Source organism: Chiroxiphia lanceolata, unplaced genomic scaffold (genome assembly GCF_009829145.1).
Source record: "Chiroxiphia lanceolata isolate bChiLan1 unplaced genomic scaffold, bChiLan1.pri scaffold_61_arrow_ctg1, whole genome shotgun sequence".
Classification (NCBI taxonomy): Eukaryota; Metazoa; Chordata; class Aves; order Passeriformes; family Pipridae; genus Chiroxiphia; species Chiroxiphia lanceolata.
The window spans coordinates 57,889-73,766 of record NW_022476528.1 but is presented as its reverse complement, the minus strand read 5'-3'; the positions used below and the strand labels follow the sequence as shown (position 1 = coordinate 73,766).

At 55.0% G+C, this 15,878-nt stretch overlaps 2 protein-coding genes across 3 annotated transcripts in view; both read right to left on the bottom strand.

The window, feature by feature from the left end:
* Positions 1-39: 39 nt before the first annotated feature.
* KPTN (kaptin, actin binding protein) lies at positions 40-12,137 on the bottom strand. The gene is made up of 12 exons (XM_032677480.1): positions 11,767-12,137; positions 11,304-11,386; positions 8,540-8,624; positions 7,755-7,809; positions 7,572-7,647; positions 5,638-5,711; positions 5,436-5,545; positions 4,800-4,880; positions 4,008-4,071; positions 3,382-3,517; positions 1,725-1,898; positions 40-223 (listed from the first exon to the last, which is right to left on the bottom strand). Exons 1-12 carry the CDS (start codon positions 12,014-12,016, stop codon positions 59-61), a joined length of 1,353 nt encoding a protein of 450 aa, XP_032533371.1. The 5' UTR covers positions 12,017-12,137; the 3' UTR covers positions 40-58.
* Positions 12,138-13,226: 1,089 nt separating this feature from the next.
* The window catches only part of LOC116781756 (alpha-soluble NSF attachment protein-like), a 16,814-nt gene continuing 14,162 nt past the window's right edge, over positions 13,227-15,878 (bottom strand). For both annotated transcript variants that reach the window (XM_032677481.1, XM_032677482.1), the window contains exons 10-11: positions 14,729-14,779; positions 13,227-13,508 (exon numbers count right to left, since the gene is read on the bottom strand). In XM_032677481.1, coding sequence (XP_032533372.1) covers positions 13,407-13,508; positions 14,729-14,779 — 153 coding nt within the window. In that variant the 3' untranslated portion in view covers positions 13,227-13,406. The remainder of the gene's footprint in view (positions 13,509-14,728; positions 14,780-15,878) is intronic.

Sequence of the window (15,878 nt, the reverse complement as noted above, 5' to 3'; positions counted from 1 at the left end):
ATTTCCCCCCCCCAATTCCCCTCCCCCGAGAATTCCAAGGGGCGTCTCCGGGATCGGTTTATTGGGATTCCAGGGATTTGGGGGCTCCCCCTTCCCCTCCCCCCTCCCCCTTTTCCCCTCCCCCCCCTTTTCCCTCTTCCCGTTTCCTCCGAACTTCCCGAACTTCCCGAAGTTCCCGTCGGAGCCGCTCCAGGAGCAGCCGCGCCGTCGGCTCCAGGCTGTGCTGGAAACACGGGAAAAACGGGAATTTGGGGGGGAAAATTGGGAATTTGGGGGGAAAATGGGGAACTTGGGGGAAAAACTGGGAATTTGGGGGGGATATTGGGAATTTGGGGGAGGTTTGGGGGGGATTTGGGGGAGAAAATGGGAATTTTGGGGGGGAAACCCCAAGAATCTTGGGGGGAGAAATGGGAAATTTGGGGGGAATTTGGGGAATTTTGTGGGAATTCCCCAAATTGGGGGAATTCGGGGAATTTTGGGGGGAATTTGGGGGGGGATTTTGAGGGGAATTTCGGGAGTTTTGGGGGGAATTTGGGGAGTTTTGGGGGGAATTTTGGGAATTTTAAGGGGGAATTTGGGGAATTTAGGGGAGAAATTTGGGAATGTTAAGGGGGAATTTTGGGGAAAAAACCAGGAAATTTTGGGGAATTTTGGGGGGAATTTTGGGGAGTTTTGGGGGGAAGTTTGAGAATTTGGGGGGGAATTTTGAGGGGAATTTTGAGGGAAATTTTGTGGGAATTCAGGGAATTTGGGGAATTTTGGGGGGAATTTGGGGAGTTTTGGGGGGAATTTTGGGAATTTTGAGGTGGAATTTCGGGAATTTTGGGGGGAATTTGAGGAATTTTGGGGGGAATTTGGGGGGAATTTTGGAAACCCTAAAATTTGAGGAGAACCCCCCCAAAATTCGAGGGAAAACTCCCAAAATTCGGGGGAATTTCGCGGGAATTTTGCGGGAATTCCGGGGAAAAGTTGGGAATGGGGGTTTTTTGGGAATTCCCCCCTGACCTGGAGGACGTGGAGGGGGATCCAGGGAATGGGGAAAACCGGGAATTTTGGTGGAATTTGGGAGGAAACCCCAAGAATTTCAGGGGGAATTTGGGGGTAAAACCTGGAAATTTTGGGGGGAATCTGGGGAGGAAAAACCGGGAATTTTGGGGGAGAATTTGGGGAATTTTGGGGGAATTTAGGGGGAATTTCGGGGGAATTTGGGGGGAATTTTGGGAACCCAAAAATTTGAGGAGAAAACCCCCAAAATTTGAGGGAAAACTCCCAAAATTCGGGGGAAAAACGCGGGAATTTCACGGGAATTTCGCGGGAATTTTGCGGGAATTCCGGGGGAAAGTCGGGAATGGTGTTTTTTTGGGAATCCCCCCTGACCTGCAGGACGTGGAGGGGGACTCAGGCAGGGTGAGACCCCCCAGATTTTGGGGAAAAACCCCTAAAATTCGAGGTAAAACACCCAAAATTCGGGGGAATTTCACGGGAATTTTGTGGGAATTCCAGGGGAAAGTCGGGAATGGGGGTTTTTTGGGAATTCCCCCTGACCTGCAGGACGTGGAGGGGGACCCAGGGGTGGCGAGACCCCCCAAATTTTGGGGGAAAACCCTAAAATTCGAAGTAAAACACCCAAAATTTGACTAAAAACGCGGGTATTTCGTGGGAATTTTGCGGGAATTCTGGGGGAAAGTCGGGAATGGGGGTTTTTTTGGGAATTGCCCCCTGACCTGGAGGACGTGCAGCCCCCTGAGACAGACGACGGCGAGTTCCCGCAGCCCATCCCCCGTCAGGTCCAGCGGCCGCAGCGCCAGGAGGGGGGAGGGGAAACGGCGGCTCCAGAGGGGCCGGAATTCCCAATCCCCACCCCCCTCCGGCCGGGAACACTTGTAACACAGCAGGGCCTGCGGGGGAAACACGGAAATTCGGGATGGGCAGGGGAAATTTGGGGGAAATCGGAGGGAATTTGGGGGAAAAATGGGAATTTGGGGGGAATTCGGGGGAAATTTAGGGAAAATCGGAGGGAATTTGGGGGAAAAATGGGAATTTGGGGGGAATTCGGGGGAAATTTAGGGAAAATCAGAGGGAATTTGGGGGAAAAATGGGAATTTTGGGGGGAATTCGGGGGAAATTTAGGGAAAATCAGAGGGAATTTGGGGGAAAAATGGGAATTTGGGGGGAATTCGGGGGAAATTTAGGGAAAATCGGAGGGAATTTGGGGGAAAAATGGGAATTTTGGGGGGAATTCGGGGGAAATTCTGGGAAAATCGGAGGGAATTCGGGGGAAAAACGGGAATTTTGGGGGGAATTCGGGGGAAATTCCGGGAGAATTTGAGGGAATTTGGGGGAAATTGGAGGAAATTTTTGGGAGTTCTGGTGAAATTTGAGGGAATTTGGGGGGAAAAAAAAGGAATTTTGGGGAAATTTGGGTGAAATTTGGGTGAAATTTGGGGAAAATGTGAGGAAAAGTGACAGGGGGATGTTTGGGAAAATTTAAGGAGATTTGGGGAAATTTGAGGAAAATTGAGGGAAATTAGGGAAATGTGGAAGAATTCCAGGAGAGTTTGAGGAAATTTGAGAGAATTTGGGAAAAAAAAATTGGAGACATTTGGGTGGAAAAAAATCTGGGAAATTTGGAGGGGAAAAAATGGGAAGTTTGGGGGAATTTTGGTGGAATTTAGGGAGAATTTGAGAAAATTTGGGGGAATTCAGAGAAAATTTGGGGGAAATGGAGGGAAAATTGGGGAAAATTCAAGAAAAATTGGGGGAAATGGAGGGAAAATGGAGGAAATTCAAAAAAAATGGGGAAAATGGAGGGAAAATCTGGGGAAATGGAGGGGAAACGAGGGGAAATCTGGAAAAATTGGGGAAAATTTGAGAAAAGTTGGGGAAAACGGAGAGAAAATTGGAGGAAATGGAGGGAAAAATTGGGGGGAATGGAGAGAAAATCAGGGAGAATGGAGAGAAAAATTGGGGAAAATCCGAAAAAATTGGGGGGAAACGGAGGAAAAAATTGGGAGAAATTTGAGAAACTCTGGGGAAAATGGAGGAAAATTTGAGGAAAATGGAGGAAAAGTTGGGGAAAATCCAGAAAAATTTGGGGAAATTCAAGAAAAACTTGAGGAAATCCGAGAAAAATTGGGGGAAATTCAGGGAAAATGGAGGGGAAAATTGGGAAAATTTGAGGAAAATTTGGGGAAACTCAAGAGAAATGGGGGGAAATGGAGGGAAAATAGAGGGAAAAATCGGGAAAATGGAGGAAAATGGAGGAAAAATGGAGGAAAATGGAGGAAAATAGAGAGAAAAATCAGGGAAAATTGGGGAAAATTCAGGGAAAATCGTGGGAAATGGTGGGAAATGGGAAGGGAGGATTCCTGGGAATGTGACCTGTCCGTAAGTCCCCAGCAGGATCTCGGGAATTCCGTCCAGGTCGACGTCGGTGACGCGGGCGCAGACGACGGAGTCGCAGCCGGAGCTGCCCGGGAGAACCTGAGGGGAGCCAAGGCCCCGATCCAGGACATTCCTGGAATTCCGTGGGAATGGGGGGTCAGGGATGAGGGAGAAACCCCCAGGGAGAACCTGAGGGGATCCCAGAGCCTGCTCCAGGAGATTCCTGGAATTCCATGGGAATGGGGGTCAGGGATGAGGGAGAAACCCCCAGGGAGAACCTGAGGGGAGTCAAGGCCCCGATCCAGGAGATTCCTGGAATTCTGTGGGAATGGGGGGTCAGGGAGGGGGGAGACACCCCCAGGGAGAACCTGAGGGGAGCCAAGGCCCCGACCCAGGAGATTCCTGGAATTCCGTAGGAATGCGGGGGTCAGGAAGGGGGGAGAAACCACCTGGGATTGGGGGAAATCTGGGACTGGGGGAGCCCAGAGCCTGCTCCAGGAGATTCCTGGAATTCCATGGGAATGGGGGGTCAGGGATGAGGGAGACACCACCTGGGATTGGGGGGAATTCCCGGGATTTTCCAGGCCCTGGGTGTGAATTCCCGGGATTTTCCAGGCCCTCACCTGTAGACGACGGCGGCTTCCAGGGCACTGGTCACCAGGACGTTCCAGGAGTCCTCGGGGGCACCTGGGAAAGGGATTTTCCTTGGAATTCTGGGGGTTTCCTTGGAATTCTGGGGTTTTCCTGGGGAATTCCAGGGCTTTCCTGAGAAATTCCAAAGGTTTCCTGGGAAATTCGGGGGGTTTTCCCAGGGAATTCTGTTTTTTTTTCCTGAGGAATTCCGGGGTTTCCCTGAGAATTCCAAGGTTTTCCTGGGGAATTCTGAGGTTTTTTCCTAGGAATTTCGGGTTTTTTTCTTGGGAATTCTGGGTTTTTCCCCAGGGAATTCTGGGGGGTTTCCTGGGAATTTCGGGGGTTTTTCCTAGGAATTTCGGGGTTTTCCTGGGGAATCCTGGAGTTTTCCCAGGGAATTCCAAGGTTTTCCCAGGGAATTCTGGGTTTTCCCTGGGAAATTCCCAGGTTTTTCCTGGAGAATTCCGAGGTTTTCCCAGGAAATTCTGGGGTTTTTCTGGGAAATTCCAGGTTTTTCTGGGGGAATTCTGGGGTTTTCCTGGGGAATTCTGGGTTTTCCTGGGGAATTCCTGGTTTTTTCTCGGAGAATTCCAAGGTTTTCCCGGGAAATTCTGGGGTTTTCCTGGGGAATTCTGGTTTTTTCCTGGGAAATTCCGGGGTTTTCCTGGGGAATTCTGGGGTTTTTCCTAGGAATTTTGTTTTTTTTTTTTTTTTTCTTGGGAATTCTGGGGTTTTTCCTTGGAATTCCGTGTTTTTCCGGCGGAATTCCCAGTTTTCCTCACCGTGTGGCTCCGGGGGCAGCGGGAAGAGCAGCACGGAGGAGACGGGCCCGTCCTGCTGGAGGCTCCAGCTCTGCACAACCTCTGACATTCCAGAGGGTTTCCAGGGAAAAACGGGAATGTTGGGAGCCGGGATCGGCCCAGGACCCCCCAGGGATCCATCCCAGGGGGAGAAACTGGGAGAAACTGGGAGAAACTGGGAGAAACTGGGATAAAGTGGGGCTGGGAGAGGGTGGAGGGGTAATTCCAGGTGGGAATTGTGGGGATTTTCCAGGGAAAACGTGGATTCAGGGCTGGAGAGTGGATCTGGGACGAGCCCGGAGTCACCTCTGGATCCATCCCAGTGGGATAAACTGGGAGAAACTGGGAGAAAGTGGGATAAACTGGGATAAAGTGGGGCTGGGAGAGGGTGGAGGGGTAATTCCAGGTGGGAATTGTGGGGTTTTTCCAGGGAAAAACATGGATTCAGGGCTGGAGAATGGATCTGGGAAGGAGCTGGGATGGGCCTGGAGGCACCTCTGGATCCATCCCAGTGGGATAAACTGGGACAAACTGGGATAAAGTGGGGCTGGGGGAGGCCGGGGGGGTAATTCCAGGCGGGAATTCCCACTGGGAATGTTGGGAATGCCGGGACTGCACCTCTGGAATCCTGATCCACGCGGGAGACGCGGACGAAGCCGCTCTGGCAGCCCAGGGCCGAGAGCCGGTGCCGGGAGCCCGGGAGGGGCTGAACATCCAACCACAAAACGCTGGAAAACAGGGAAAAACGGGATAAAAAATGGGAAAAACGGGAATTCCGGGGAAGGGGGAGGGGAAAAGGGGGGAAAAAATGGGAGCTGACTTGCTGGGAATGTCCTGGAGCTCCGGGAAGAGCAGCTGGATGGGCTGCTCCTCAAACTGGTGGGAGGAGGAATTCTGGGGAGAGAAAGGGGGAAAATGGGAAAAATGAGGGGGAAAAATGGGAAAAATGAGGGGGAAAAGAGGGAAAAGGGAATGAGGGGAGAAAATGGGGATGGGGGGGAAAAGGGGATAAAGGGGATATAGGGGATAATAAGGGAATAAAGGGAATAAAAAGGGAATAAAGGGAATAAAAAGGGAATAAAGGGAATAATAAGGGAATGAAAGGAATAAAGGGAGTAAAAAAGGAATAAAAGGAATAAAAGGAATAAAAAGAGAAGAAAAGGAATAAAAAGGGAATAAAGGGAATAAAAAGGGAATAAAAAGGGAATAAAGGGAATAAAGGTGATGAAAAGGGGATAAAGGGAATAAAGGGAATAAAAAGAATAAAGAGAATAAAAGGAATAAATGGAATAAAAAAGGAATAAAAAGAATGAAGACAATAAAAAGGGAATAAAGAGAATAAAAAGGGAAGAAAAGGAATAAAAGGAATAAAAAGGGAAGAAAGAGAATAAAAAGGGAATAAAGGGAATAAAAAGGGAATAAAGGGAATAAAAAGGGAATAAAGGGAATAAAAAGGGAAGAAAAGGAATAAAAATAATAAAAAGGGAAGAAAGGGAATACAAAAGGAATAAAGGGAATAAAGGGAATAAAAAGGGAATAAAGGGAAAAAAGGGAATAAAAAGGGAATAAAAAGGGAATAAAGGGAGTAAAAAAGGAATAAAAGAAATAAAGAGAATAAAAAGGGAATAAAGGGAGTAAAAAAGGAAGAAAAGGAATAAAAGGAATAAAAAGGAAAGAAAGGGAATAAAAAGGGAACAAAGAAAAGAAAAAGGGAAGAAAAGGAATAAAGGGAATTAAGGGAATAAAAAGGGAATAAAAGGAATAAAGAGAATAAAAAGGGAATAAAAAGGAATAAAGGGAATAAAACCAGAATAAAAAAAATAAAAGGAATAAAGGGAAGAAAAAGGTTTTTGGGGTGGTTTTGGGGTATTTTTGGGCTGTTTCTGGGGTGGTTTTGGGGTGGGTTTTGCTGTAATTTGGGCTGGTTTTGGGGTGGTTTTGGGGGTGGTTTTGGGGGTATTTTTGGGATTTTTTGGGGTGTTTTGGGGGGATTTTTGGGCTGTTTTTGGGGGTGTTTTTGGGGTATTTTTGGGATTTTTTTGGGCTGGTTTTTGGGGGTATTTTTGGGATTTTTTGGGGTCGTTTTTGGGGTGTTTTGGGTGTTTTTGGCGGTATTTTTGGGGATATTTTTGGGGTGGTTTTGGGGTATTTTAGGGTTTTTTTGGGCTGGTTTTTGGGGGTATTTTTGGGATTTTTTGGGGGTGGTTTTGGAGTATTTTTGGGGTGTTTTGGGGTATTTTTGGGGATATTTTTTGGCTGCTTCTGGGGTATTTTTGGGCTGGTTTTGAGGTATTTTGGGGCTGGTTTTTGGGGTGTTTTTGGTGGTATTTTTGGGCTGGTTTTGGGGGTATTTTTTTGGGGGTGTTTTGGGGTGTTTTAGCCTCTCTCTCACCTCCCTGTAGAGGTGGATGCCAGGGTCAGGGGGTTTGGGGGTTCCCAGGATGGTTTTTGGGGTATTTGGGGGATTTTTTGGGGGGTATTTTTGGGATTTTTTGGGGTATTTTTGGGTTGGTTTTGGGGTATTTTTGGGCTGTTTTTTTGAGTGGTTTTTGGGGCATTTTTGGGCTGTTTTTGAGGTATTTTTGGGCCGAGTTTTGGGGTGGTTTTGGGGGTATTTTTGAGATTTTTTTGGGGGTGTTTTGGGGGTATTTTTGGGCTGGTTTTGAAGTGGTTTTTGGGGTATTTTTGGGGTGGGTTTGGGGTATTTTTGGGGTGTTTTGGGGTGTTTTTGGGGTGTTTCAGCCTGTCTCTCACCTCCCTGTAGAGGTGGATGCCGGGGTCGTTCCCGCTGAGCAGGAAAACCGTCTCCTCGTGCTCCCCCACCCGGACCCTGCGGATTTTGGGGGGGTTCAGAGGGTGGGGGGGGCCCGAGGGGGGGTCCCCGAGGCTCGGGGGGGTCCCCAGGATTTTGGGGGGGGGTCTGGGGGGGGCACTTACTGGGCGTGGCAGAGCTGGAAGGGGGTGAAACGAAGCTCCAGGTTCAGGCAGCTCTCTGGGGGGGGAAAGGGGGGGGTCAGGGGGGTTTGGGGGGGTCAGGGGGGTTTGGGGCTCAGGGACCCATTTTGGGGGGGGCAGGGACCCATTTTGGGGGGGTCAGGGGGGGTTTGGGGGCTCAGGGACCCATTTTGGGGGGGTCAGGGACCCATTTGGGGGGGGTCAGGGGGGGTTTGGGGGGTCAGGGACCATTTTTTGGGGGGGTGGGAGGGATTTGGGGGGTCAGGGACCCATTTTGGGGGGGGCTGGGGGGGATTTAGGGAGAGTTGGGGGGGTCAGGGACCCATTTTGGGAGGGTCCCAGGGGGGGTTTGAGGGGGTCAGGGACCCCTTCTGGGGGGCCAGGTTTCCCCCCCTTTTTGGGTGGGTTCCCCCCATTTTTGGGTGCTCTCTTCCCATTTTTGGGTGGTCCCTCCCCATTTTTGGGTGGTTCCAGCCCCATTTTTGGGTGGTTTCCCCACATTTTCGGGTGCTCTCTTCCCATTTTTGGGTGCTCTCTCCCCATTTTTGGGTGCTCTCTCCCCATTTTCGGGTGGTCCCAGTCCCATTTTTGGGTGTTTCCCCCCCGTTTTTGGGTGTTTTCCCCCCGTTTTTGGGTGTTTTCCCCCCATTTTTGGGTGCTCTCTCCCCATTTTTGGTTGTTCTCTCCCCATTTTTGGTGGTCCCAGCCCCGGTTTTGGGTGTTTTCCCCCCGTTTTTGGGTGGTTTCCCCCCGTTTTGGGCTCTCACGTGCGACGCAGTCGAGGTCGAACTCGGAGCCGGGTTCGTAGTCACAGTAGATGTTGAGGAAGGGGCTCGGTTTGTCCCCGGAATCCTGCACGGGGGGGGGCACCCTGAGACACCCCCAGACCCCCTGGGACACCCCCCAATCACCTCTGGGACCCCCCCAGACCCTGGGACCCCCCCCAAACCTCCCCAGTCACCCCTGAGACACCCCCAGACCCCTGGGACACCCCCCAATCACCTCTGGGACCCCCCCAGACCCTGGGAACCCTCCAGACCTCCCCAGTCACCCCCGAGACACCCCCAGACCCCCTGGGACACCCCCTAATCACCTCTGGGACCCCCCCAAATCCCCACAGCCCCTGGGACCCCCCCAAACCTCCCCAGTCACCCCTGAGACACCCCCAGACCCCCTGGGACACCCCCCAATCACCTCTGGGACCCCCCCAGACCCTGAGACCCCCCCCAAACCTCCCCAGTCACCCCTGAGACACCCCCAGACCCCCTGGGACACCCCCCAATCACCTCTGGGACCACCACAGACCCTGGGACCCCCCCCAGTAACCCCCCAGTTGCCCCCAGAACCCCTGGGACCCCCCCCAGTAACCCCTGGGACACCCCCAGACCCTGGGACCCCCCCCCAAGCCCCCCAGTTACCCCCAGACCCCCTGGGACCCCCCCAAACCTCCCCAGTCACCCCTGAGACCCTCAGAGCCCCTGGGACACCCCCCAATCACCTCTGGGACCCCCCCAGACCCTGGGACACCCCCCCGAGCCCCCCAGTTACCCCCTGAGACCCCTGGGACCCCCCCAGTAACCCCTGGGACACCCCCAGACCCTGGGACACCCCCCGAGCCCCCCAGTTACCCCCAGACCCCCTGGGACACCCCCCAATCACCTCTGGGACCCCCCCAAACCTCCCCAGTCACCCCTGAGACCCTCAGACCCCCTGGGACACCCCCCAATCACCTCTGGGACCCCCCCAAATCCCCACGGCCCCTGGGACCCCCCCCAAACCTCCCCAGTCACCCCTGAGACACCCCCAGACCCCCTGGGACACCCCCCAATCACCTCTGGGACCCCCCCAGACCCTGGGACCCCCCCAAACCTCCCCAGTCACCCCTGGGGCCTCCAGACCCCCCGGGACACCCCGAATCACCCCTGGGACCCCCCAAATCCCCAGTAACCCCTGGGACCCCCCCAAAGCCCCCCAGTTACCCCCAGAGCCCCCCAGTTACCCCTGGGACCCCCCAGAGCCCCCCTGGGACCCCTCAAACCCCCAGTTACCCCTGGGACCCCCCAGCTACCCCTGAGACCCCCCCCAGTTACCCCTGGGACCCCCCAGCTACCCCTGAGACCCCCCCCAGTTACCCCTGGGACCCCCCCAGAGCCTCCCAGTCACCCCTAAGACCCCCCCAGTTACCCCTGGGACCCCCCCAAATCCCCCCAGTCACCCCCAGAGCCCCCCAGTCACCCCTGAGACCCCCCCAAACCTCCCCAATTACCCCTGAGACCCCCTCAATCACTCTGGGAGCCCCCCCAAACCCCCAGTTAACCCTGAGACCCCCCCCAGTTACCCCTGAGACCCCCAGACCCCCAAGTCACCCCCCCAACCACACCCGAGACCCCCCAAATCCCCAATAACCCCTGGGACCCCCCCAGTTACCCCAGAACCTCCCCAGTTACCCCTGGGACCCCCCTGGACCCCCCCCAAACACCCCCAATTACCCCCCAACCCCCCCAGGACCCCCCCTATTCCCCCTGAGACCCCCCAGGACCCCCCAACCCCCCCCCCCAGGACCCCCCCAATTCCCCCTGAGACCCCCCAGGACTCCCCAACCCCCCCCCCTCCCAGGACCCCCCCCAATTCCCCCAGGACCCCCCAAATCGCCCCCAGGACCCCCCCAATTACCCCTGAGACCCCCCAGGACCCCCCAGATCCCTTCAGGACCCCCCAATTCCCTCTGAGACCCCCCCTGGACCCCCCCAATTACCCCAATTACCCCCCAGATCCCCCCCAATTCCCTCTGAGACCCCCCAGGACCCCCCAAATCCCTCCAGGACCTCCCTAATTCCCCCTGAGACCCCCCAGGGCCCCCCAAATCCCCTCCAAAATGCCCTCAGGACCCCCCAATTACTCCCCAACCCCCCCAATTACCCCCAACTCCCCACCAGGACCCCCCCAGTTACCCCAATTACCCCCCAAATCCCCCCCAATTCCCTCTGAGACCCCCCCAGGACACCCCCAGGACCCCCCAAATCCCTCCAGGACCTCCCTAATTCCCCCCTGAGACCCCCCAATCCCCCCAGGACCCCCCCAATTCCCTCGAGACCCCCCCAGGACCCCCCAAATCTCCCCCAAACCCCCCAGGACCCCCCAAATCGCCCCCAGGAGACCCCCCCCAATTACCCCAATTACCCCTCAACCCCCCCCCAGGACCCCCCAAATCCCCTCCAAAATGCCCTCAGGACCCACCCCCCCTCAGGACCCCCCAATTCCCCCCCAAACCCCCCCAGGACCCCCCAGCTCCCCCCTGGACCCCCCGAATTCGCCCCGAAATTCCCCCCAGGACCCCCCCAAATCCCCTCCAAAATGCCCCCAGGACCCCCCCAATTACTCCCCAACCCCCCCAATTACCCCCAACTCCCCCCTCAGGACCCCCCCAGTTACCCCCCAAATCCCCCCAATTCCCTCTTAACCCCCCCTGGACCCCCCCAATTCCGCCCCAAATCCCCCCCAGGACCCCCCAAATCCCCCCCGGGCCCCCACCTTGATGAAGGTGATTCCCACGACGAGCCCCCTCTGGGGGGGGGATTTGGGGAACGAGTCGATGGAGACGATCTCGGCGTCCACTGCGCCGCAATTAACCACTCATTAACCACTCATTAACCGCTAATTAACCACTGGGGGTGGAGGAGGAACCGCAGCTCCGAGAGACCCCCCAGACCCCCCTGGGACCCCCCAAATCCCACCCCAGACCCCCCCAAACCCCCTCTGTGACCCCCGTCCCCCCCTTTCCATTAATAAATTCATTAATTAACCACTCGTTAACCCCTAGCTACCCATTAATTAACTAATTACGGGGTGTATGCGTGAACCCCAGCCCCCCCCTCCCCAGAGCCTCTCTGTGACCCCGTATCTTGCCCGTAAATAATTTACTTATTAATAAATAAATTAATGGATCAGTAACTAACTAATTACAACGAATTGCCCTCAATTAAGCGTTAATTACCGGGGATGTAGGTGAACTGCATCTCCCGGGCCTGGGGCCGCAGCCGCGGGCGGAGCTGGAGGTACCGGAACAGCAGCACCTTCCCCTTCAGCGGGGCCGCCAAGAGCCCCCCGGGAGCCCCAAAACCGCCCGAATTCGCCCCAAAAGCGGCGGCGGGGCCTTCGAGCGCCGCCAGCCCGTAAACGTTGCTCTGCGAGCCCAGGCGGCTGAAACTGTCCTCCACCAGCGGGCAGCGGCCCCACGGAGACATCGCGGGGGGGGGGGAAGGGGCGATTTGGGGCAAAAAAGGGGCGATTCGGGTTAAAAAATGAAAAGAATGAGAAGCGGGACAGGCGGCGAACGGGGCAGCCCCTCGGGGGGGGCCTGGCGGGGGGAGGCGCGCGGAAGTGACGTCACGGAAGCGACGGCGGCGGCGGGAGAGGCGGGCGGGACCGCCCGTTCAAACCCCGCCCACCCCGTGAGGGGATTGGTGGGTTGTGGGTGTGGGCGGGGTTTGGAGAGAGGCCCACGCCCACCCCGCGAGGGGATTGGTGGGGTGCGGGTGTGGGCGGGGTTTGGGCGGGTGGACACGCCCATGGAGAGCGGGTTGGTGGGTTTCCCGATGGGGCGGGGCTTGGAGTTGCCGTCACGCCCATTGAGGGCGGGGCCTGGGTGGATGGCCACGCCCCCCTCGGTGGGTTTTAGAGGGGAAGACCCTCAAAAAAAACCCCCAAAAATGGGGAAAAGATCCCCGGAAACCCCCCAAAAATGGGGGTGGGACCCTCAGAAACCCCCCCAAAAAATGGGTTGGGGGGAAGACCTTCAGAAACCCCCCCCAAAAATGGGGAAAAGATGCCCAGAAACCCCCCCAAAAATGGGGGTGGGACCCTCAAAAAAACCCCCAAAAATGGGGAAAAGATGCCCAGAAACCCGCCCAAAAATGGGGGTGGGAACCTCAGAAACCCCCCAAAAGTTGGGAGAAGACCCTCAAAACCCCCCCTCAAAAAGGATCCAACCCCCCCCCAAATTCCCAAAAAAAAAAAGGGGCTCAACATCCCCAAAAAAACCCTGGAAAAGGGGGGAAAAGACCCCCAAAAACTCCCCAAAAAATGACCCCCAAAGGCTCCAACTCTTACATTAAATATTTAATTTCCAAGGGGAAAAAAATCCCATTTACAAGGGGAAAAAAAGGGGCAATTCCAGAGACTGGGAAAGGTCTGGAATGCTGGGAATGCTCCTGGGTTTTGGGGGGTTTTTGTGGGGGTTTTGGGGGTGGTTTGGGGTGGTTTGGGTGTTTTTCAGCACAGATCCTCCAACCCCCCAAAAATGGGGAGAAGACCCTCAAAAAACCCCCCAAAAAAGGATCCAACCCCCCCCAAATTCCCAAAAAAAAAGGGGCTCAACATCCCCCCAAAAAAAACCTGGGAAAGGGGGGAAAAGACCCCCAAAAACCCCCAAAAAATGACCCCAAAGGCTCCAACTCTTACATTAAATATTTAATTTCCAAGGAGAAAAAAATCCCATTTACAAGGGACAAAAAAGGGGCAATTCCAGAGGCTGGGAAAGGCCTGGAATGCTGGGAATGATCCTGGGTTTTGGGGTTTTTTGGGGGGGTTTAGGGGGGTTTTTGGGGGGGTTTTGGGGTGTTTTTGGGGTGTTTTTCAGCGCAGATCCTCCTCCTCGCCCTGGATGGTTCGTTTGATCCGCAGCAGCATCGTCGTCAGCCACTGATCCAGGCGGGAGATGGAGTCGAATTCCTTCACCTGGGAAAAGGGGGATGGGATTTGGGGGATTTTGGGGGGAAATTGGGGGATTTCCGGTGAATTTGGGGGGGTTTTGGGGGCAAAATCGGGGGGGTTTGGGGTGAAACTGGGGGGTTTTGGGGGGGGGATTCAGGGGTTTGAGGATGAAATCGGGGGGGTTTTGGGGGGATTTGGGGTGAAATTGGAGAATTTGGGGGGGTTTGGAACGAAATCAGGGGGGTTTGAGGTGAATCTGGGGGGGGGTTGTGGCGAAACTGGGGGGTTCTGGGAGCGATTTGGGGGTTTGGGGAGGAAATTGGGGGAGTTTGGGGGGGTCTGGGATGAAATCGGGGGGGCTGGGGGGGGTTTGGGGGGATTTGGGGTGAAATTGGAGAATTTGGGGGGGTTTGGAACGAAATCAGGGGGGTCTGAGGTGAATCTGGGGGGGGGTTGTGGTGAATCTGGGGGGGGTTGTGGTGAATCTGGGGGGGGTTGGGGGGTTTTAAGAGGGATTTGGGGTGAAATGGGAGGGGGTGGAGTGAAATCAGGGGGTTCTGGGAGCGATTTGGGGGTTTGGGGAGGAAATTGGGGGAGTTTGGGGGGGTCTGGGATGAAATCGGGGGGGCTGGGGGGGTTTTGGGGGGATTTGGGGTGAAACTGGGGCATTTTGGGGGGGTTCTGGAGGGGCTCGGGGGGCTTTGGGGTGAAATCAGGGGGGTTTGGGGGAGTTCTGGGGCAAAATGGGGGGTTTTGGGGGGAAATTAAGGGGTTTAGTGGGTTTGGGGAGAAACTCAGGGGGTTTTGGGGCGAAATCAGGCGGTTTTGGTGAGTTTTGGGGTGAAATCAAGGGGTTTTGGGGTGAAATCAGGGGGTTTTGGGGTGAAATCAGGGGGTTTTGGGGTGAAATCAGGGGGGTTTGGGGGTTTTTGGGATGAAATCAGGGGGGTTTTGGGGTGAAATCAGGGGGTTTTGGGGCAAACTCGGGGGGTTTTGGGGGTTTTTGGGGTGAAATCAGGGGGTTTTGGGGTGAAATCAGGGGGTTTTGGGGCAAACTCGGGGGGTTTGGGGGTTTTTGGGGTGAAATCAGGGGGTTTTGGGGTGAAATCAGGGGGGTTTGGGGGGTTTTGGAGTGAAATCAGGGGGTTTTTGGGGCAAACTCAGAGGATTTTGAGGTGAACTCAGGGGGTTTTGGGGTGAAATTGGGGTGAAATTGGGGGTTTTGGGGGGTTTTTGGCACTCACAGCGTCGGTGAAGGCGTCGACGTTCTGCTCCTCATGGGCCTCCAGCAGCTTCTGGGGGAGGAGGAGGAGGAGGAAGAAAAGGAGGAAGAGACCCCCCTGAACCTCCCCAAATCCCCCCAAACTCCCCCAAAATCCCCCCCTGGCTCCAGGGAAGGGATTTGGGGACGATCCCAGATGTGATTCCAATGGAAAGAGGAACAGGAAGAAGAGGAAGAGGAGGAAGAAGAGGAAGAGGAAGAAGAGGAGGAGGAAGAGGAGGAAGAGGAGGGAGAGACCCCCCTGAACCTCCCCAAATCCCTCCAAACTCCCCCCAAATCCCTCCAAACTCCCCCCAAATCCCCCCCTGGCCCCAGGGAAGGGATTTGGGGACGATCCCAGATGTGATTCCAATGGAAAGAGGAACGGGAAGAAGAGGAAGAGGAGGAGGAAGAGGAAGAAGAGGAGGAAGAGGAAGAAGAGGAGGAAGAAGAGGGAGGAAATGAGGAAGAGGAGGGGCAGCTCCCCCCTGAGCCCCCAAAATCCCCCCAAATTCCCCCCCTGGAGTCAGGAAACGGAGCTGGGGATGATCCCAGATTCCAGAGGGAGGGAGAGGAGGAGGAGGAGGAGGAGGAGGAGGGTGGGGAGGAAGGCTGACCTTGAGCAGTTTGCATTCCCGGGAGTCGGAGAAGGCCGGGAACATCTCCTCGTATTTCTGCACGGCCAGCTGGGAACATTCCAGACATTCCCAACCATTCCCAACCATCCCAACCCATCCCTGACCCGTTCCCAGTTCACCCTGACCATCCTGACCTCCTTCCCAACCATTCCCAACCCATTCCCGACCCATTCCCAACCATCCCAACCATTCCCAACCCATTCCTGACCCGGTTCCCAGTTCATCCCAACCCATCCGGAGCCATCCAGCCCCATTCCAACCATTCCCAACCCATTCCCAACCATTCCCAACCACATTACCGCCCAACCATTCCCAAACCCAAGTTCATCCCAACCATTCTGACCATTCCAACCCATCCCAACCATTTGACCCGTTCCCAGTTCACCCTGACCTTCCTGACCCATCCCAGTCTCATTCCCAACCATCCCAAACCCATCCAATCCATTCCCAACCTATTCCCATCCCATCCAGCTCCATTCCTGCCCAACCATTCCC

Coding starts and splice junctions, on each gene's coding strand:
- KPTN (XM_032677480.1), bottom strand. CDS start 12,016: ATGTCTCCGTGGGGCCGCTGCCCGCTGGTGGAGGACAGTTTCAGCCGC. Junction 5,712..7,571: donor GCATCCACCTCTACAGGGAG/GTGAGAGACAGG, acceptor TTCTCTCCCCAG/AATTCCTCCTCCCACCAGTT. Junction 4,881..5,435: donor CGTGGATCAGGATTCCAGAG/GTGCAGTCCCGG, acceptor CTGGAATGTCAG/AGGTTGTGCAGAGCTGGAGC.